At 38.1% G+C, this 22,899-nt stretch overlaps 3 protein-coding genes across 7 annotated transcripts in view; 2 read left to right on the forward strand and 1 right to left on the reverse strand.

The window, feature by feature from the left end:
* LOC124157708 (reticulon-1-A) overlaps nt 1-22,899 on the forward strand; it is a 169,368-nt gene that overhangs the window by 78,256 nt on the left and 68,213 nt on the right. The gene's annotated exons all lie outside the window — the stretch shown is intronic.
* LOC124157712 (protein ALP1-like) lies at nt 1,077-4,146 on the forward strand. The gene is made up of 2 exons (XM_046532683.1): nt 1,077-1,574; nt 2,527-4,146. The coding sequence occupies exons 1-2, from the start codon at nt 1,288-1,290 to the stop codon at nt 3,410-3,412; spliced, it is 1,173 nt and encodes a 390-aa protein (XP_046388639.1). The 5' UTR covers nt 1,077-1,287; the 3' UTR covers nt 3,413-4,146.
* On the reverse strand, nt 1,595-4,676 carry LOC124157713. Its single transcript, XM_046532684.1, has 2 exons — nt 4,055-4,676; nt 1,595-2,450 (listed from the first exon to the last, which is right to left on the reverse strand). The coding sequence occupies exons 1-2, from the start codon at nt 4,362-4,364 to the stop codon at nt 1,780-1,782; spliced, it is 981 nt and encodes a 326-aa protein (XP_046388640.1). The 5' UTR covers nt 4,365-4,676; the 3' UTR covers nt 1,595-1,779.

Consider the following 22,899-nt stretch of genomic DNA (forward strand, 5'->3'; position numbering starts at 1 on the left):
TGAATTGACAGGAGGAAGGAGGCTGTAGGTGAGAGAGGGAGAGTTAGGTTTCCTGCGGGTATTTGTGAGTGCATGACATTTGGATAGCGGTGCATCCACGCCAGCCTCATTTAGATGGCGACCGCTTCCCTCGCAAATTACAACCGAGTGTGTACCGACAGTGGGGATGGATACTTTTGGACTCGGGTCTAAAATTATTTTTTTCTTTTGTCGTGAAATAGTTAAGATTTACGGGTGGCGTCCGACCGTTCGTCGTTGCCAAGCACCTTCCGTCTCTTTCTTTTGTCGTCATGGAAGAGTAGGTAATCCAAGTGATTGTGCCAATTCAAACTTTCTTCTCAAGAGTCCGTTTTCATTAAAGTGCTCCAAGTTTTAGGGGTATATTTACTCCTTCTAACTCGAGGTTTTAATTCTAAGCGTATTATCTATTTTATGCTCAAGGAGGATTCGAACCTAATTTTGCAGTAAAATGTCTCCTTTTTCCATAGGTAATCAATCCCAGTTATAAGATCAATGCTCCTTCTTCAGAATCCCCTTGAGGCCTTTTTATGGCGGCATTCCAATAAAAAAGGAATCATGTAAGCACTTAATGTTATACGCAAGCCAAATTCTGCCAATTTTATTGAAATATTGAATGAGGTAATTTTATCTTTTCGGGCATTGACACTAAAACGGACATTGATTTAAACTAAGACATGGGGCGTGCTAATAAATATAATCTGCCACAATGTCCCCTTCATTTTATTGGTGTAGTTGCTTATTATATCTTGCGTACTTATTCTATTGATATGCATGCGTTCAAGAAGTAATATGAAGGTCGTAATAGTTAGGCGGAGTAAAATAATTAAACAGGTGAATATTGTAATTATTTTTCATACTTTTGTAGTTGCCTTTGTTCTGTTTTTCGTCATTTCAACGCTCAAACCCATTTGATGAATCAAGTTTTGTAACTATTTAAATGGAATCCGTAAACTTTTTGTCTTTGCATTCACTTTCCATGTTAATGGGAATTGTCATAATCCATTCTCTCTGTGATTTCTGAGACTCCGGTTGACCAAGTCCAGTTCATCTAAGGCCCTTATTAGACGAGGTAGCCAGGCGACGTCGCCAGCGACGGTAGCTGGCGACGTCGCTGGCTACCAAACCTAGTAGCCAGTTATGTAGCCAGTTCAGTAGCCAGAATTTTTCCGTTTTCTCTCAGTTTGCTGTGAACTATAGTGGAGTGCGTTGTATGAATGGTAACATTATCTTGCCCTTTCTGTTTACAGTGAATTAAACTAGAATATCATGAGTGATTCTAAGTATCTTCTCCTTCTGTTACTTCTGAAAAAAAGGAGGCAAAGACAGCGAAAAATGCATATTCATCCTATTCTTTGCGCAAGAGAATCAAAAGGGCTATATTACACACTCTTTGATGAACTCTGTGCGGACAATACTAAGTTTTTCAATTACTTTCGGATGTCAAAATCCAGTTTCTTTGAGTTGTTAGGCCTCATAAAGGATGAAATAACTGGAGCTGATACTACAATGAGAAGATGTATTACACCCGAAGAGAAACTTGTGGTCACTTTAAGGTACGTCTTTTAGTTAAATAATAATTGAAATTGTTAAGCAGCCTTCTTAATATTGCCAATGTTATGACATATTTACCAGAATGAAATTGTATGAAAGGGACTCAGACAATTAAGCAACCATTACATTAAGAAATATTTATTAAAGTTAGTTAAGCAACATTAAAAAATTATACACTATCCTTTTGCTCTATTTCAAATGTTTAGTTCAGTCGAACAACACAAGGTCACTAAACTGTGTTTGTTGAGAATCCTCGCTGACGATAGAATGCGGAGATGATGTTGCAGATGAGACGTTCTGTACGGGCGCGTGATGTTGCATGGTTACATACGTGGGAGGTTGTTGATACATATTATTCTGTTGATATCCATGGTATGGAGGCTGTTGCCAACCTTGTTGGTGATTTGTTTGGGCCATAGCTATTAAGTTGATCATATCAGATCTCAGCTTTAATTTCCTCTCAGGAGGGACTTTGCGGACCTCTGGTAACATTGACAAAAAAAACAGTTTGTCGTCATCTTGCAAATCACGGCTAGTACTGGGACTGTTCTCTGATTCTTCAAGCGCAATTTTTTTCTTCAATACCTCAACTAGTTCATCGTCTTTACTTAATTTTCTTTTGGACCCAGAACGAACATTGGTTGGAGAAGTATGACATGAAAATGCTTCATTTTCCGCTTCATCTATAAAACTTGAATCAACATCATCAACGCTTGAAACAGTTTTCTTCACTGACGTTTCTAAAAATCGCAACTGGTCGAAGTAGCTGTAAGCCTTCTTCCTTGAGGCTGCAGATCCACTCTTGATCCCTTTAAGTCGCAAAATTTCTCTAGTGTAGCATCCTCGAATTACCTTCCATCTTTTTTGCGTTATAGTCACTGAAAAAAGACAAAGTTTTAATACACACACGCTTTATTTGTGTAAGAAATATTATTTACAATTTTTTGGTTACAGGTATTTTGCTACAGGAACTTCTATGCAAGATCTCCACTATCAGTATAGAATCAGCCAACCTTCAATTTCAATGATAATAAGACAAGTTTGTGCTGCTATTTGGAAAAACCTACAACATCTTTGCTTCCCAGAACTAACAACAGACTTTTGGCTGAAAACTGCTGCCAAGTTTTATGAACAAACGAACTTTCCCCATTGCATAGGGGCCCTGGATGGAAAACAGATTCGTGTTATAAAGCCAGTAAACAGCGGATCATTGTATTACAACTATAAAAACTATTTTTCCATCCTGCTACTTGCTATGTGCGACGCAGACTACAAATTCATTTTTGTAGACGTTGGTGCATATGGTAAATCATCTGATTCAACTGTGTTCAAGGAAAGTACTTTCAAGAAAAAACTTGATAGCGGCTTACTAAATATTCCTGAAAACGCAAGTTCTTTCCAGGGATTTGAGGAACCTATGCCATTTGTAATTGTTGGTGATGAAGGTTTTGGATTGACAACTAAATTACTGAGACCTTATTCAGGCAAATGTTTGGATGTGAAAAAAAGAATATTCAACTATAGACTCAGCAGAGCCCGTAGAAATATTGAGTGCTCTTTTGGAATCCTCGCTAATAAGTGGAGGATTTTTCACCGACCTTTGAATGTTGAAATCTCACTATGCGAGTCAATAATAAAAGTGTGTTGTCTGCTACACAATTTTGTAAGGGAACGTGACGGTTTCAAAGTTGAGGATACAATTTTATCAGTGGACAATTTGTATGACTGGAGTGATAACATTCAGCCACCAACAAAAACAGCTATACAGATTAGGGACAAGTTCTGCGACTACTTTGTCAGTGAAGCAGGAGCTGTATCATGGCAAATGGAGAAAATTTGAACAAAGGCACTAGTGCGTAACAGTACGTGAATGTTGAGAAAAGATTTTAATGTCTTGATATTATATTTTTTTCATTTGAATATACGTGTACTTCACCTAAAAATTTTCAGTTATTGAACCTTATAATTGCGTGCTTGCAATAATATTTTGTCACATTAACATTTCGGGAAATTTTTGAAGTTGTCATGATTAGTATCACCGGAGAAATATATAACTTAGTGCGATATCAAACATAAAAAATAAAATTAAATCATTTAAAGGTTGTGCATTTATAACTGTAAATTATTTAGGCAATAACCAAACCTATTTCTTCCTTACTTTTCAATTTTTGTTTGGTAAAATACGTTTTTTACCCAGAAAATAATACTTTTTAAAATATTTATCTACATTTTCAGCTGTTGTACAATTTTTAACGTGTGCCTTTAATATTGAAATAAATTTTTTCCATCAACATACTGTGGTGCTCCTTACGTATACTGTTTAAGAACCGTGTCTTAAATTCACCATACTTGAAACTGAGCTATTTAATATTACCCAAAATACCATATTTTCATTTAAAATTAAATTGCTTACAGTAGACATAAACAATGATCAGCTATTGTTATACGTTAGGCCTACAAGTTGTAACTTCACAATACTTACTGAGTGTATTTTTTTCAGACAGCTCCCGTTCTTCAAAGTCATGTATGAAGGTGCACAAAATTCCATTCCACGCACTCAATTTAACGTGTTTGTTACTATACTCCTCTACAGCACAGTTCCAAATACATGGGTGTTTTTCTATTTCACTAATGAAGTCTTCCGTGTTTAATTTAGCGTCGGCTACCTTCTGGCACTTTTTCACGAGCTCTTCATGCTTTTTCAAGTCGTCTTTCTGCAGCTCTTCCTTTTTCCTCTTCTCTCCGCGTATCCCTTCCACTGATGTAGGCATTTTCTCAACTGGCGTGGACATACTTAAGCAACCCACCCACTCACAACAGAACACAACACAAATGTGAGCAGTACCTACCAAACGAGGTGTACTGACCGAGTAGCCTGGCGACCTCGTGTAATAAGCTCCGTATGCTACAACGCAGCGTCGCCAGTATGGGTAGCCAGTGGCGACCGGAGTGGCGACGGGGCTCGGTAGCCAGTCAGTCGCCAAAGTGTGGCTACGTCGCTGGCTACCCTCGTGTAATAAGGCCCATAAGAATCAATGACCCACGACAAGCTGGGTAGCCAGGTTCGTCGCTGGCGACGTCGCCTGGCTACCTCGTCTAATAAGGGCCTAAGTCGCATTGACAATAATGTAGCAATAGTGAGTTTGCTACAATTCCATAATAGCGTACAGAACCTCATCCGTTCTGGATACTGACATTGTAGTCACTGGCAGAAGCTCCAGAATCGAATGTTACTTCAAGGTTATGTCATTTTTACGTTTCCCCATCGGTTGTCCAACTATTCCACAAAATAGTGTTTCCTCTTTTTTCTGTAACAATGTAGTGTTTATGATCTTGGAGTATAGGTCATGATTTAAATTAAATACACATTGAAAGATCTTTTTTCTGTGTTGGTCTTTTGCCTGCTCAGTCACAATCGTTTTCAATTCTTCTGCTCGTTTCATCAACCCGGACCCGGCGTTTGTGAATTTTGTTGTGGTCTATCCTTGTCCATAAAGAATAAGTTTTTATGTGCGTGAAATATTTAGAAGCTACTTTTATTCAATGGTAGGCTCATTGCTGGTGTTTCTGTACTGTTCGTGAATGCTCGAGGTGCCTCTGGTCGTATCTATTCTGAGGCATTCCTCCCCATATCTTTCTTGGTGAGCACCTGAGATTGGCAAAGAATCAAACTTTGGCCTCGACGAGGATAGGGAGAGTATTTCATTGATAGCGTCACGAAGGTGCATCGATCACGGCAGGTAGGCATTATTGACTCTTATGCGATCAAAATCTGTCTCGTTGTAATCCGCTTTGAACTTCTTTGAGAGGCCCGAAATTTCCACGTGTAAATAGGGTAATTCATGTTATTTTTATCAAAAGTGGCGTTTAAATATTTATTTATTCCTTACCTGAATGCTTTCACATAATTACTGTTTCATTACATTAATTGTAAATGCCTTTGCGATCCGTTATGTTAGGAGCTAGAGCCATTACATTTATACTTAGATTAACAATTTCATCACATGAATCAGGCTGGTAGAAATAGTCAGGAAATTAATTGCTAGCTGTTACACCGTTGTATTTTTACGATCAACAGAAATATGTAATTTGAGTTTTAAGACCTTCAATCTATCTCGAGGTTATTCTTGCTCAAATAAATTACTAGAAGAGGGGGAGCAACAAGTTTGGTATTTATTTACATAATAGTGTATTTTTACAAGAAAAGACGAATTTCTTTGGTGCATTTTATACATTCGTGAGGCATTCTTTGCATATATATATAGTAAAGCATATTAATAATTTGCTTGTACTTTGGGAAAATACAGCTGTTGATAATATAATATGCTGGTTGGGTACAGGAGGTAAGAGCGTTGATTCTCTCGACTTCATACTATGATGCATTTGCTACAGAGTATTTGCACCTGAGACTTGGTCATAGGGTATGAACACGATAACGTTAGTTGAAGTGTTGATAAGGACTATGGGGCAATGCAGAAGCGGCCTTACTATTTGCTCTGAAATGCCTGTCATCGAGGTTTACTGATACGTGTACGTAGATACGAGTGAAAAGTGAGGTTATGGAGCTGCCTGTCTAGAGATAACTACGTCTACACATAGTAATTTGATTGAAGTCTTTAGGGAGATGCATCGATTGAAAAATCCCCGTGCCGTAAGATTGAAAGCTATTCGTTGGAGCGTTGGGTGAAAATCAGTGGGTATTCCTTAACAATTTTATTGCTAGATGAGTGATACTTCTGTGCAGGCAGTGAACGTGCAAAATTAAACATTTGTGATTGTTAGCTCTTAAATCCATTTATTTTCTGGCTTGTATGGGGCAGTAGCGCAGCGCGGGGAGGTTTTGGGGGATAAAAACCCCCTCAGAACCTAGAAAATTTTTAAAGTTTAACCCATTATACTTAATTGGATAAATATTACTTATAAAATAGTGCTAGGGTTAATAAAATATCCCATTGAAAGTCGTAAAACTTACCATTTTGAACCATTTATCTTAAAAAATTTCTGGGGGAGGGCACCCGCACCTCCCATATTCTATATCACCTACTGTATTAGTTGTTCCTAAAAATCCCCCCATTAATTCCTAGCCTTAATTCCTAGCTGCGCGCCTGGTACGGGGCACATTGAATGGAAATTTATGGTAGATATTCCTTAGTTAAAAAAACCGGAGACCACTTTGTAGGCAATAGAATAATAATACCGGTTGGCACGCGAAGGAGGAGAGATACTAACTAGTCAAGAATAATGATTTATGACGTAAATACGACTACCTGACAGGCTTGTATTCTTTGCGATCGGTGCCAGCATAGGCTTCCTGTATGCCACCCTGTAAATTCTTTTCTTTCCTAAGGGCATTTCTTTGTCACCCGTTCCGATATTTTTAGCCCTTATATCTCATCTTTTATCTTTCTGCCTTTAATAATTAGAGGCATGCTTTCGATTTTTACATCTATAATCATTCAGACGTTCAGGGTCAGTTGGATATCGTATCTGTTGCCACCATTACGTTATCAGTCAAGGTCAGGTCTACTCGCGTGTAAAATATAGGAGCGCATGCATAATCGTGCCTTGTATAAAGTGTCTTGCAAGAGAGGTTGAAAGGTCTTTCGACCGTATTGGATTGATTTTCGATGATTAAGGGAAATAGAAATGAGACGATGTTGAAACAATCAGAATGTACTTTTCATCCATCCGATCTCGCTTTGTCCTTCATGTTTCCGGTTCCTTAAATGCTTTCAGTACTGTCTTGTTCCTGATGATGACTCTGTGAGCCAAAACGCGTCATGCTTATTAAAATAATTGGGATAAGTGCAGCTAAGTTTGCTTTTAATATGTCGAACTTCCTCTATATCGCGCCTGTATCAGTTAAATTTATGTTAAAATAGTCTCTCCGTTGATGGGTTAAAAATTACGAGGGTCTGTATTACAAAAAGTAAAAAACATAATCTCTGTAGTTGTATGGAATTTCTCTCATTCTTATAAATGGTCCAAAAGTTATTACACCCTTTCAGGGCATTATTTACCAAGCATTGATATTGAACAGTCTTCCTTCTCATCAAAAGTAAATGATTGAATTTGTGATATTGAATTTAAGTGATATTGTACTAAATGCTTTGGTCGTTTAAATAATTTTATAGAACGAGGAATTATACGCTACTCCAAATTTTTTGGAGCTTTTGCAGCTTTTTTTACATGTCCTGGTAGCGTACTTTACCGGCTCTTATTTCATAGGGGGGTATTATTGGAAATGTGGGGCTTACCCGAGTGGAAATACAACCGAAGGTATGGCCATTGTGCTGTGAAACTTGAATATAAATAAAAATGAAATCGATTAAATATCTTTAGAATGGCTATAAGTTGGATTATACACTATGTGCATAAATATTATGGTTGCAATCAGTTCAATCGAGGATGATTTTATTACAAGGAAATTTTTATTAAGAAGTTGCACGTCGTAAGTATGCAGCTTCCTTGATTTGATTGTAAAATTATTGAAAGCTAGTAATTAACCGTAACTTTCCGTTCTGAGGAGGTTTTATAGCTATAAAGAAGATCTATGGACTAGATGCTGAGCTGAAGAAGAAAAAAGATAATCGGGACAGGTGCTGATGATTTGTAAAATTGTTATGTTCCATATCTTAACCGGTTGATTACATGAAATGATCATAGCTATTATGACCTTGGAAAAAAATAAAATAAAATGTATCGATAGTGTAAGGAATGAGAAAGTGCTAAGAAGAATGGAAGAAAAGATAAGTCTTCGAAAAACCTTAAGGAATAGACGCTACCACTTAGTTGACCACATTATGAGACATGATGACCAGATGAAAACAATCTTAGAATGACATGTGGAAGGGATAGGGGAGAGGAATTGAGAGCCGTGTCAAACCAATCTTAGGACTGTTGACTAATGATGATGATGATGATTTATGACCGTGAGAAAATTGAGCGATTTCAGAGGAAATGGTGAATAGTGCTATATTTTCACATCAAATTTCTCTAGGAAATTAAGAGGGGAGTGTTTAATTACTCAGGCAGTACTGTGCGTGACTTCAAAAGTCGTCCACCATCTAACTTTGATGGATGACAATTTAGCGGCGATTCCTGTTCCTCTCTTCACTTGATTCGCTCCTGTCATGTCTTCCATCGCCTGTCTCCTTTGCGCATGCGTGCAGAATCGAATCAATCCCTTTCCCCTTCAAATGTCTATTGTTCGCCTTCTTCGGCTCGACCTCTCGCGGGTGAATGGACACCAAGCACTCGACGCTTAGCGTCCCATTGCCGCGAGCCCATTGTGAATGGATCGAAAAATCTCTCTGCACGGTTTCTCGGCGATTCCCATAATGCTTCAGGGCATCCTCCGAACATCGCAGTTCCCCAGAGCCCTGAAAACCCTAGTGATTTTTATACCCAGTGTCTCGGCATTTGTGTGGGAACGAAATTTTGAAGTGGAACCATTGGAAAGCCCGCGAGAAATCTATAGAAGGCTAGAACATATGCCAAGTTTTTAGCCCTTTATGTAATCCGAATATACTGATAAACCATAGCGAATATTTGCATTTTAATGATTCAGAATAATTTTAGAAAGATATATTTCTTTCCTGGGACAACAGTATAAGGTATTATTTCATTTTATCATACAAATAAGTTCTACAGTCAATTGCCCAAATAAAGCAGGTGAAACCTGAAACACTCAACGTAATACCCGAATTATTCCTTGCACCTCAATGCTGTATGGGCAGCGGGACAAACCGATGCAATCAGTTAAATATTCTAAGCGAATCTAAGTTAAGCGTTATAATACCTGTGATAATTTATAAGATTGTTTATGTGTTCCGTTCTTTCTAATGAAAGAAAGCGACTGTATAAATTATTATAAACAAGTAATCACAGCGCTCAGAAATCTCCAAATTTTAAATAATTTTTTGGTAGATTGAGTTTTGCTTTCATTGGGATCTACTCAAAAATAAACTTCCAGTTTCTGGGAATAGGTGTTCGAGTAGACTGAATTTTTAAGTCAATAGAAGCTGTTGAGTAGATTATAGTGATTTCGCTTTTCATCGAATAAATTCCCATTAAAGGAAGGCGCGTTAGTGATTGATTGCATCTAATATTGAGGTGCAAGGAATAAGTTGAACATTACGTTGAGTGTTTCAAATTTAACCTGCTTTATTTGGGCAATTGACTGTAGAACTTCTTTGTATGACAAAATGAAATAATACCTTGCCATGTTATCGCAGAGGTTGGTTATACTATTGACTTGGACAGTCTCATTTTTATTTTGGTTTTGGCCAAACCGAGGGAATAATCTTTGACGTCACAAATTCATTTGGTTTGTTGGTGGATGAGGATGTGAATTACGCTGTTAAATTACTATTCAAACTTCCTGGATTGCAGCGTCAAAAGAGTGTCAATTGCAGTTTCCATCTGTTGGTTATGACATAAGGGCTGGTGACGTACTAGCATACCGTTGCCTCTGCATGTGTCTATAATTTTTCCTTATTCGCTCGTAATTTATCAACATTCGATATCCTTCTTTAAAGCATCCTATCGTCCTTGCTGCCAAACTGACAATTACTTAATTTTTCTGTTCCTACACGGTTTTAACATAATTACTCGGAATCGGGTATCATTTAGCCACAAGTCCCTAGGGGTGGATTTCGGTGAGAAGGGGTGGTGACCTCTGATCCTTTATGGTATAGAAAAACGCTTATCTTTTTTACGTGGATTTCCCGCGTTATATCATCCCTTGGATTTCGAGGAAGTAATTCTGCATTTACGCCGAACTGAAGAAGGGAATACTGTAGGGTCAGACCTGTAGGGATATAAGGGTCAGACCTGTAGGGATATAAGGGTCAGACCGGTGCGATCAGTTAAATGTTCGAATTAAACCTAAGTTAGGCGTTATAATTGTATTGTGATATACCTGAATGCATAACATCCAGGCGCCCACTTAAGGCGTGACAACCTTTTTTCCCACACTGATTGTCTTGTTAAGAATCAGCCATGGTTGAACGGTGATTTTTTTGAGAGATGAGAATTTGAAAGAGAGAATGGTTCGAGTTTTTATTGCCCAAATTAATACAACCACCGACATTCAATTGAAAAATATATGCTCTACCGATTGTATAACTCGGGGAAATTGAAGTTATCAGCACTTGGATAAATCAATGGAAGCAGTTTTTCATTCTGCATTTTGAATGTTTTATGTCCAGTCTGTTGAATTGCGTTCGAGTCCTAGTATTATCACACGCACTGTTACGTAGCATTCTGGTGGAGTCACTTCGGGACGGTTCACTTTTTCTTTAACATCCCTAAAACTTGAGAATTATTTCCCTTTATTTTGGATATGATACTTAACGTCGCGTCGCTCATTATTTCTTGCATTCCGCAAGTACACATTTACCCAAGTATTTACGTATCCCCTTTGGATTCACTCCTTCAATGTCATACTCAAGCTCTTTTACATTTAGCCCAAGGATGTATAATTGTTGGTTTCACCATGTTTTAAGGATGTTGGAAAGCTCTTAAAGCTGAAGATGATCACTTGAGATTAAAAAAGAACCTCTCTGTTTATTGATCTACCGAAGAAGAAGATTCTTTCATTCCTTTTGTTTGTATTTTTATACATTAAAGGTGAGGATTAACGGCGACCCGTGATGAAATTCTTAGTTATTTGGACGTAAGAGGGGTGGGGAAACAAAGGGTTCTCATAAAAATATGCATAATGAGATACCGTTTTGAATTGAAATGAATGTAAGGGCCTTAAAGATGGGTTTCTTTTGCTGAATTCTTCTACAGGTGGTATCTTAGAACCATCCCGGACTCTTAAACAAAGCCGTTGAAGTGATGAAGCGTTTCTAAGTGTCGTTAACAGTAGCCTCTCGTAACTGAATATTTGGCAGAAACATAAATAGAAGCCATAACTTATCGTAGTCATACTCTGAACATCATTTTTAGCATTATGTCTTTGCCATTGAACTTTTTTCATCTTTAGAATTCGGCAGAAGTCCCAAGTTGAGCTAATTAAGTTGGTGACGCGTTGGCAGAAAAATTTCAAATTTTATTTCCTACGTTTTCAAAGATTCCAGCCCATTGTCTTTGCCATAATTCATGGAGTCTATGCTCTTGAGTTAATGGTACAAATTTTGTATTGCAGAATTTTTGTAGCGCTTTAATATCATATAATTTGGCAATTTTAATTCTATGTTGTGGTTATTTTAGTTCATGATGCTCTGTAGTTGAGAATATTACGAATTCATTTCACCAATATTTCCATGTTGCACGTCTTTTCATTCTCACAACCTGCTACATTCCTTCCTTGAATAACTTCAATCGGTTCTTTTCCTCTCACCGTTATTTCCTCTTCATTTCTTTCTCATATACTTTTCCTCTTTGGTTATACCTACTCATACACCTTTTCTTAATTCTTACGCGTATTTCATTTGTCCTTATTAGTTTCGTTCTCAGACTGTTGCGTAATTTTTCACGTCACATAAGCGCAATTATCGTCTCGCGATCATGCAGTGTAAATTTGTTCCGTAAGCCGTTCCCGATGGTGAAAACATCTTCTAAAAATATCTTATGCCTATGTCATCAGAGTAAATGAAATTTTTTTTATTTTAACAATTTAAAAGCAATTCCGTGTCTCGTATTCTTCTAACATTTCATACGCCGAAGATATTTGATATTTTCTCTCATGCAACGTTCTGGTCAGCGTATTAAGTAGCCCGTCACATTTCTTCTCCATCAATACTTGGGTTTGTCAACTATTAATGGTTTATTATAAAGCTTCATATGCTTTTAGTTTCCCATGATTTATTGTGATAGCTACTTTCGCTTTCCGCCTTATTTATTTTCCATTTTGAAAAACTACTTGGATAGGAAACATAAAAGTTAATTTAACTTATTTTTCACTATTATTTAGTATTTGTATTTACTGTGATTTTTTTTGCATTAATAATCATTTAGGGCGCATTTCCGCTATCAACTGACCGTTGTTCGCTGATAGAGTTTGAACCTTGCATCCCAGTATCCTTCAATCGATTTCATGGTTTGTCGTCCGTGTGGCTTGGTGATTCACTCTGGGAAATTTTGTGAGTAATTGCCCTACGCCTTAGTCATTCATACCGTCCCTTCCCATCTATCACTCCATTTACTTTTCAGTCGAATTTCGGCATCGACTCCATGAACGTGTGATCACATCCTGCCTATGGTGAATTAATACGTTGACATTAAAGGTATATTTGGCTCTTACACGAAATGTACCAGTCGCTGAAATTTTTTATGGGTATAAATTTTAGATAGACGAATAAGGGGCTGAGTTTGTGTGATATGTTGGCACCCTGTGCGAATTCTTGATGATGGTGACGTCACTATCTTATGAGCCATTTTTGGTCTGTATTCCAGGGTTCAGGACTGGTCGTCTTAATGCTTAGTTTACTCGTTTCCCTGATGTCGTCATGTTACCATCATCAAAAGGAGCTTGTATCTTATTATTGATGTCTCGAAACGAATGGATGTCTAATTAGTTATCAAAATCGGTCCACAAATATTTCAGATATCCAATTCTCTCTTTCGCAAGCCCGGTTCATTAAGATTTAGAATTTAAAAATAAGCGCTAGCAATATTACAGTAAAATATTTGTATTCGATTTAAAGAGATTTGATAGGTAGGTAATTAGTTGAGGAATTCGTTAGAGTATTCTCTTACTGTTGAAATAGTTTGGCTGTGTGGAAGATTCTATTTTCGAATACCATAGCGTCCCTACAAAAATGGCCATAAAAAAATTAACTGAACAGAGTCATGATTCCAATTTTGATTAAATCTTAAATTCAAGTTAGAATTGGTATTTAGCGAATGCTCATACACTCGGTAGTATTTTTCTAGCGATAAATACTTTGAGACTACAGCATCCGTTGCCTTGCATCATTTATTCATCATCATTTCTTTCGTCTCGGTGATTCAACTAGATCTCTTGGGACTTGGTTCGCGGAGCGTGCTTTTTTCTAGCTGACCTGTCCAACGCGCAAACTTTTCCGGGAATCTCTTTGCATCCGGGCTTCTATTCACCTGAACGACGGCGTGTTATTGTACCATGAGTCGCTCTTTATTGGCTTACAAGAATTGCATTGGGCTGCTTGGTTCATCAAGGGGGCTGCCTTATCTTTACTACGGCTTCCGTCGGTACCCTGAATCGCCTTCGGTATAGGTGCCTGTGCATCGATTTAATGTCCTGAGAAAAAAACTGGTCTTCTCTTTCGTTCTTAACGACTATAAAAATTATTATAAAAGAGTAATCTCAGCTCTTATCTGCCGGGTGTTTGGCAGGAATTATTATTTTATGTGCTGCAATATGAAATATCGCCATCAATGACGCGCTATTTGTTACAAAGTCATGGGTAACTATTGGATTGCAAACTGCCACGGAAAAGTGGTCACAACAATAACCAGTAGTAGCAAGTCATGAAAAGTAGTTGTATTTTCCACACAGCTCCACTAATTCACACTGCTGTACAATCTTCCCATTTCATCCGCGAGAGTTGCACATAATGTGTTACATATGTTCAGTTATTATGTGAGACATGCCTAATGTGTTGTACTGATCGTTCCAAACTGTTCCAGTTCTGGTATAAATTCACCATATTACCTAGGTGGAGTAAAAACTGTGTATTAACTATGTTATTGGTAATTTTCTGAATTTTCTTCAGAAAAATTTCTAATTTGAATAGTTTCGCTCGGTCTAGATTGATGAGTCATGAAAATGACTTAGGTTTTCGAGATATGAGTTGTTATACACCGCCTTGAGCGCGAATTTCCCTTCTTTTCGTTATTTTCCTAGAATCAACATGTAAATATTTGTACAATGTGTATCGTCTTCATGTAAAGTTATCTTACCGTTTTCTTTTAGTATTGGAAAGAAAGGCTGGTGAGATTGCGACATTGTATGCCGCAATCTCACCATGTTTAATAATTCTGAGCATCATGCTTCGAAGTATGTCATTCGTATGTCTTGACTCATTGTCAGCTCATGATGTCATTGTGGGCATGGATAAGGAATTCCATTAGTTGGACGTAAAACTCTTCATAGACAATTGAGTCTGGCTTGTAGAGTCTCAAGCGCTTTATCAAGAATAGGCAAAAACTTATACCTCATATCTTCACACAGGTCTCTAAGTTGACCTAATTATCTGAATGCATCAGTTTCCGCATATGACAGAATGCCTATCTGTTATCGAGGGTCGTTTTGAAATCTGAGTTCTCTTGTAAAGACGCAGTGCATTGCAAATATACATTATGAAGAAATTAAAATTCTCGTTGAGACACGCCATGCCCTAGTCATTTTTTCAAATAGTTCTGAAAATTTCTCGCAGAGATTAATTATTTTCACCTTTATTTTCCGTACCCATTAGTAATTCTCTCAAAGGCTTTTTCTAAAATATGTCCAATATTTTTTTGCCAAAATCATTGAATAAGGTGCTTAAGTGGGAGAGTGAGTTCACAATAGATATTATGCAGGAATTTATTGAGGAATTTGCAATGCATGTACATTTTTTGAACATGCCTAAACCTTAACTTTAAATTCCTTCCTGCAAACTGAATTTTCTAGAAGGAACCTAAAGAGGTGAGCATTTGATTGATGGCTAAGAATTTTTTTATTGCAGGAATGAATTTATATTAATAGTGTTATACCGTGCGATCCACGCTTTTAAGGTAATTAATTCCAACTTTCAACTGTTCTTTTGATGAGGTTTTGAATTATTTAATATTAGTACAATTATCCCTAATTTAGTTTAGTATCCTCATAATCCCTTTTTCTGAGGATAATAATAATATTTCATTGTTTTTATTAAAATACGGTTGGAGACGTGTAATCAATAGGTAAACTAAATGCGTGTAAGTGAGTTCTGACTTCACGAATAGCCGCCGGTAGCTAGAAAGTGTTCCGCTGATGTCAGGCAGGTATTTTTTTAAGCAGCACGCTAACTAGCTTTTGTCACGCAGTGTGCGTTTTCGAATTCGCTTTTCCGAGCAGTTGCAGCGTGAGTCTCAACCATGGATCATTAACCTCAAATTGTGATGAAGATTGCCGTCGACCAAAAACAGAAGTTATCTTCCTATCGTATCAGTCGCGAGGGTTTTCTTTGTCACGTGCAACGTAAACCCTGTTGTGTTTTCCGAAGGAAATGCAGACATGAAGATGTGACGTTGCGCGGAAGGGGAGAGACGGTCGTTATCTCCCTCAGTTCTCTTTCTTGCGCGGAAGGAAGGGTGCAAAAAGAAGGTCGAGAACTCTCATCACCGTCTGAAGAGTAGCTGGCGAATGTTTGCTCTGTTAGCTCTAAATGCGCCCTGCGAGCGTGTGTGTTTGACTTTTCAATAACAGTCCCTCGCTTTGTCGCTCTCGTAACAGCTCAGCCTGTATTTCGGTTGTACAGATTTTCTATCTGGGTGGCACCATTGTCTCAAAACCTTGGGAAGTCTATGCAGAGGCTTATACTCTTTTTCTTCCTGTTCGGCGGTATCAAAGCAACGTTTTATGGATGACTCGCCCAACCGGTTGTATTTTGTCTTTTTCCATCACGTATTACTTGTTTATAACATAAGCAATCATCTTGAAGTTTTAGGGCAAGTAGATAAGTCATTGAATTAATACTCTAGACAATATTTTAATTAATATCAACTACGAAAATTTTATATCCGATGAAAATTCTAGATTTTATGGCTTAAGCTTTAAATGTGTAATTCTTCCCGAGTGAAAGACTGATTGTGCAAGAGTAAAACGTCCTCTTAAAGGCTCCTATTTCATCAGTCATGTTCTGCCATGAAATTCTTGCCTCTGCATGTAAGTAAATACTTAGCTCATAGGTTCATAAAAAGTGTGCTTTTTCTTCGTTTCATTTGAGTCAATGTTGTAATTCGGATAAAGTTCGTGTTGGAGTTTCATTTTCATTCCCTCCATAATTTATCGTGAAAAAATGAGAGGTTTTCAGTCATTTTATTTGTTGAAACGTCTAAACTTTTCTGCTCGCAATTTTACCTCATTTATTTTTCTCTTAAGAAATACTGACATCAAGTCTAGATTATTCTTATAAAACAGTACAAAGAGCGTTTTTCAATTAGGATTCTCCATAGTCAAAGAGGTATTTAAGGTTTATTTTATTGCATCAACTCGCTGCTATATAAGGGAGACTACTAGTATACTAAATGCAGTTGTTATTTCAAGATGAATAAGCGGAATTGAGGTGACATCTGCAGAATGTTAACCCGGTTCTCTCACATCAAAGACAGCTGAAACAGTTATTACTCAAGGGTTTCATTATAATTATCTGTTCTTCATTTTTAACTTCTTGACTTCAGTCTTTTGCTTTGAAATTTTTATCTATTCTTTCTCTTGTACTAAAGATGTAGCTAAGAATATCCTTGGTGTAAGTTTCCTTCCTTGCTTGAAGCAATTTATTTTGAGCGACTATGGAAATATTACTGCCGCTTTTATCTTACATCTTATTTTCCATGTTATTTTTTTTACTGCTGGCCTACTTTTTACTTTCAGAGAAAGAATAAACTGTAAAAAGTGAACCCCTGCAGATGTCTTTGTTCTTTTATCTTCAGAATTTCTGCTCCTTATCTACGTATTTATTTGATGTCTTAGTCCTTTGTGCAAGTGATAAAATAGTTTATATTTAGAATCATCTACTTTGACGAGGAAAAACTGGGTTGGTGACTGATGGATATTAAGGTGTAATTTTTGATAATTATTCGACATTCATGATGTTTGTTTACTTTTAAGTATAACCGAGTTTTTGAATGCGGAATAGGCTAACGCAAAAGACATGAATACTACTGTAAAATTGGAACCCTTGAAAACCCATAATCCAAACTCGATTAGGGAATTTGCGATTGTTCCTGATTCACCTTCATTAGCAAGCATCGTTCCTCTTGTTGAGGATCATGTTTGCTACATTCAAAATGGATCGATAATGAAGATGCCGAATGATGCTTGTGGGTTGAGGATGCAAAATATTCAAGCTCGTTAAAAATGTGGAATTGTCGTGGCGGCTGTAAAAACTATATTGAAATCCCAGTTTATTTAATTGCTGATTGGATGCCATCTTTTTTTTGTGAAAATCCACGCATCCACTTCCCACCGTTGCTTTGAAATCGTGTGGCAACCGTGTGTCCTGTTCACGGGTTTTTGCCTTTAAACTCACCTTTGTAGTTGAATTCTCAGAGGTGGGAACGAGTTTGATTGCTCTGGGATAGGTTTCTCAACTATATTTTGAATTTAATAACTGTTACGCCTTGAAATGTAGACTTTTCACGCCTACTATGCTTCAAACTTGAATAATGGGCGGAATAGAGGCACTGAGCATAGCGTGGAGGTTTTTAAAATGCTGGTACGTATGAGGTTTGTTGCATTAATATTTTTTGTCCCATATTTCATACTCTCTTACTCTATTCTTATGGTCTTTTTGATTTTTTTGCCCGTCCATTAACATACTTTCTGCACAGTCTTACGACTCCTCGGGAATATACGGTGAGTTTTCATTTAATTTTTATTTGGAATCGCAGTGATACCGCATGCCTCGCTTGCTAACCGTATACAGGGAAATTGATGCTAATAGGTTCTCTATTTTCGAACACACCCCTGCAGTTCGTGACTCATCGAGGAATCCGTGAATTCACTTCGCTGTCCGTTGGGGTGGCGCCGACGCCCTCACACGCGTCTCGCAATGCGGAGAATTTTCGACATCCGTCGGTGGAACTCGCTCGATTTAAGCACGCGATCTGCGTAGTGCACCCTCCACCGCAGACTGACGTGAACAGCGTCGTCATGAAGAATTGAATTTCTTTTATTTTTCTGCCTCGCGTAGTGGGCCCAACTCTCGAGGGTTTTTTTTGGAACCGTTGGGGAATTATTTTCGGACTCAATGCCCGTATGATGGGGGAAGGCGTAATAACGGCTTTCCGTTCCCTCATTGTCGTAAAGGGGTTGGATACGTTTCAGGGGTGGACAAGGAATTTCGTGAAGTAGGAGGAGTTGTGAATGGCGAGGGTAAAAAATACGGGTCTTTTTCCAAAACTGGGTGTGGCGCTTGGTTCGCATGTGACTTAACAACCTTCGTTTAATATTTTTGACCACGGCTTTCGTCCGTTTTCTACTTTTATGGATTTTTAAATCTGCCTGCGCAATAATACCTGCTGTAGCGCATTAATCGAGCGTATAAATTATGAAATTTGTGTGTCAATTTTTATGCAGTTTTTATGTCATCTTTATGTTATTTTGTGGCAAAGATTTTTGAATAGTAGGATACACTAACGAGGAAACTGACATTTTTTTAAAATTTGTTATTGGTAGAGTGCTGAGGTGAATTAAGTAGGTACTATCACCTCCTCCTTTCTGTTTTTAGCAGTACTTGTTTGTTTCTTCTTCAGAGTCGGTCTTTGATTCGTTCGATTCCATACCTACTTTTGAAGTCCTACTTTTCCTAGGAGGAATTGTGATTTAGCTTATCGAAAGTAGTAATTATGCTTGATGCTCCCAATGCGTGAGTCAATTTCTCAGTTCTTTCTTCGTCCGTTTTAGGCCACTTCACACCAAAGTAATAAGATGGCCAGGTTTTTTTACTTACGTTCCTTTCAAGTAAGTAAGTAAGTGTAGCTGAAGATAAGGTCATTACACTTATTTGAAATTTCGCCTCTAATTATCTTAGAAAGTCAGTGAAGGTAAGCGTGACGGAGTGTTATTAACTTTGCAATCTATTTTACGTTAGTGATTGTTGGAGGGATTGCCTTTTCTCCTTGCTTTTTTAGTTAATGCATTCATGAAAAACCACTTCTATCTTTCCGTCGCCCTTGGAGACGAGACATCGGAGTACTGTTAATTCGATACGAGATAACACGCGTGAATGTTGAAAGGAATCACTTGCGGTTAACCCGTGGAACAGGATTTCGCATTACACGGCGCGTGATGCATTAGCTAGGCGTTATATGACATAACTAATCCATTTGTAAGGGCAGTGTGCACGAAATGAAACATATATCATGTTAAGAATCAATATATGCTTTTGAGCGATTAAAGAATCCCAATTGAAATCAACCGTTAATTGAGATTATTCTTGTTAAAAAAGCGTTGTCCACCTCATAGGGGTGCGTCACGGCTGCCGCGATTGCTTTTTCCATTTCTTGATTCCCTGGAAAAAAAACCGTTCCGCAAAGCTTCGAAGCATGTCCTGAGGTGGCTCTGCTGAATCAACGATACATTTATCTGTCCTCTTTGATGTCTTTGTGTGGCGGTATTTTTGTGATGAATCGCGACCAATCGTAAAAAAATACTCAATTCTCCCTGGCAAAAATTCTGATTTACAAGTTGAATTATACGTTTTCGATTCAGCAGCCAGGATGCTGCAACAGCCTTCAATTTATCCCCCAGCGTTTGGCTATAATCACATGGTTTCCGTTCTTGCTTCTGCATTTAGTGCCCAAGTTATCGTACGGATTACTAGGCCAGTAGTTCGAAAACTCCCCGGCACTAGGCGTAACGATTGCCGGTTTATTTCACTTTCTTCTGATGGAAATGGCCTGGAAATTGATTTGGGACACTTCATCGATCAGATTCTTCGGGCGACAAAAGAATTCCCCTTGCAGAACTGCCGTGTTCATTAATCGATTGTTGCGGTGAGTTTTTTTCGTAGCGTGATGGGCCCTCCTTTTAGGTAAATTAAGGTCTGGCATTCTTGTGCGGTTTTTTTCCTCCGTCAATCCGAGCGTGAATGACGTTTCCGAGTCGTGGATCACCATTTGTGTGTCGCTGAAAGGGACTCAGAAACGGGGCACATCCCGCATCACAGTCGAAACAATCGATACATCGTGCTATTTCAATAGTACGTTAGTACTGGTATTATTGCTGGATCGGACGTACGGCCATGCTCCTGGTAAAGCGTCTCTTCCATTCATATGCTTGATTACCTTTTTTCTTGTCTACGAAAATGAATTATTTCCGCTTATATTTGTTTCCTCATATTCTGGTAATAAATTTCAATTTATGTGAATACATTTTCAAACGCTGTTAACTCTTTAACTTGTATTACGCCCTGAAAACAAGTAATGCTCGTCACGTCATAGTTTCACTGACAATGAGTTATGCGAAAAAACTAGTCCAATTATCTTTCTCGTTGTTGGGGAAAATTCATAAACAACCGCCTTTACCAATTTTAATTCTATAGAAACTTGCTCTGCATCGTATTGTTTTATAGGTTCGTGCTTACCCTTTTATATTTCACAACTAACAAGTGAGTGCGAATGAGGATGTTGTAATCATTCCTTCATTTCTTCTGTCAATATAAATTTTACTCAATGTAAAACGAATTTCTGTTCATCTATATTTTTTCATGACAAATTACTCTACCAAACTTTGCATCCAAGTTGATTATTTCCTGAATTAGTTTCACCAGCAAGAAATTCATTGCTTATTTCGATTTACTCTCATATACTGCCAAATGCCTCGGATTGATTTAGCTTCGTAATTACTACGTTCTTTCCTCTATCTCACTTTGTATCCGTTGAGCGTTTTCCATGTTTTAGTGTCTATGTTTTACTGGTATCATCATGTCTTTATTTCAAAGTTAACATACCATTGCATCGACTTTACTCTGACCTCTGTCAATAAATGCCACTATTTTTATGCTGTGACTTTGTTTGTATGGCCATTCCTGTCTATAATTTGCTGTATTTAAAGTATCATAAATCCTATTTTTAATTTACTATGACCTTCTCTCTTGCGTCATAAGAATCGAGGAGAAAATGGTTGGTAGTCTATTGACGTAATATTTTCTCTCTTAGCGACACGCGATCTTGGAAGTTGACTGAACTCTGTCGTGTTGTTGTGCGCAAAATTATCTCATTAACCAGTAGGAGACATTTATACAGGTTTAGTTCTATGAAAAAGTCTCCTTTGCTTGAATAGTTAAGTTTTCAAGCGGTAATATTATTTTTATTAGTACGTTCACACTGTATAAATATCAGAACAGGACTAGAGTGTTTTAAAAACATGTTTCTCTTTTATTTTTCACTTTTCGTTGTAATTCTGTTTAAAATCATTGGTAGTTACTTAGAGAGAAGTAGTGCCCACCCTAAATAATGATTATGTTTAAAAGAACCCAGAAATTAGATACACAAAATGCATTGTTATGAAAGAGCCAAAGAGAAAAATAAATATGGAAGAGAGAGACGCAAATGATGACTTTTCATGCTTCTGAGGGCATAAGTTTGACTTTTCATCCTTGCGGGCTTTAAGTAATTGATGCGCTAAATAAATATGGAAATAAATGGCTGAAGCAGCGCCTCATCTGTCTGTTAAGAAATATTTGGAAGTAATTAGATAATGAGTTCGCTAGCAGGCCCAATGTTCTGCAGTTTGGAGTGATGCTAACTATTCGCCAACTTCTGTGGAATTGTCAGCGCCCTCTCATTGAGGAATTGTTCCGTTGTTGATCAAGTTCATGATTGCGTTCTTCGGAATCCCGCTTGTGAGCTTGCAAATGGCCTCGCTGGCGCCATCTCGCGAGAGCCGATCAAACTGCGCGTCGGGAGTTCCATCCATAGGATCACTGCGGTCGCTCTCTAGTTTAATAACTTAGCGGGCGCGAGTTGGTTCGTCAACACGACCGCAATCGCAAGTCTTCTCGCTTTTGAGAGCTCCCCCTCGCAATTCCGTCGGATGAGAATTTCTTCTTTCAGTCCCATCCTTCCCAAATCTCTCCCCGTTTTTGGGCCACCTGTTCCATTTTTTGCTCCCCCCAACCCTTCCAACCACGCCCCTTTTTCAGTGAAGCTTTCCCCCTCCGCTCATGGTGATGTCACTCAGTCGTCAGCACCGTCAGACCCTCTTCCCCTTCCTTCTCCTCCTTTTCCCCCTACCCCTGCAACACCTCGAGCACCATCTTCGCTCGCCGCATGCTCTAATGATGGCAGGTGGGGAGCGAGGGGTAATCTCCGCTTCAGAAGCCACGCATTCCATGTTGCCACTCCAATCCTTCTTGTATTAGTCTGCGTCTCTCTCCCCGATTTTTCTCCGTTCTTGCCTCCCGTTTTGTTTACCTGTCTTTTCACCCATCTCTGCTAAAATGGTCGCTTTTAGTTCACTCCCGGTCAGTCTTGTAATTTTTTTCTCTATCCTCCTATAACTGAAATAGTTAGTGATTAATTTTTATCTCTTCTTAACTATCTACTAAATTTTTATCTTCTCCTTTTATAATTTCTTCTCTATCTACGAACGTGAGTGTTTTATAGGCTGACATTCTTCAACACTTATGGGTAACAGATGTTCTA

This window comes from Ischnura elegans, chromosome 4 (genome assembly GCF_921293095.1).
Source record: "Ischnura elegans chromosome 4, ioIscEleg1.1, whole genome shotgun sequence".
NCBI classification, from domain to species: domain Eukaryota; kingdom Metazoa; phylum Arthropoda; class Insecta; order Odonata; family Coenagrionidae; genus Ischnura; species Ischnura elegans.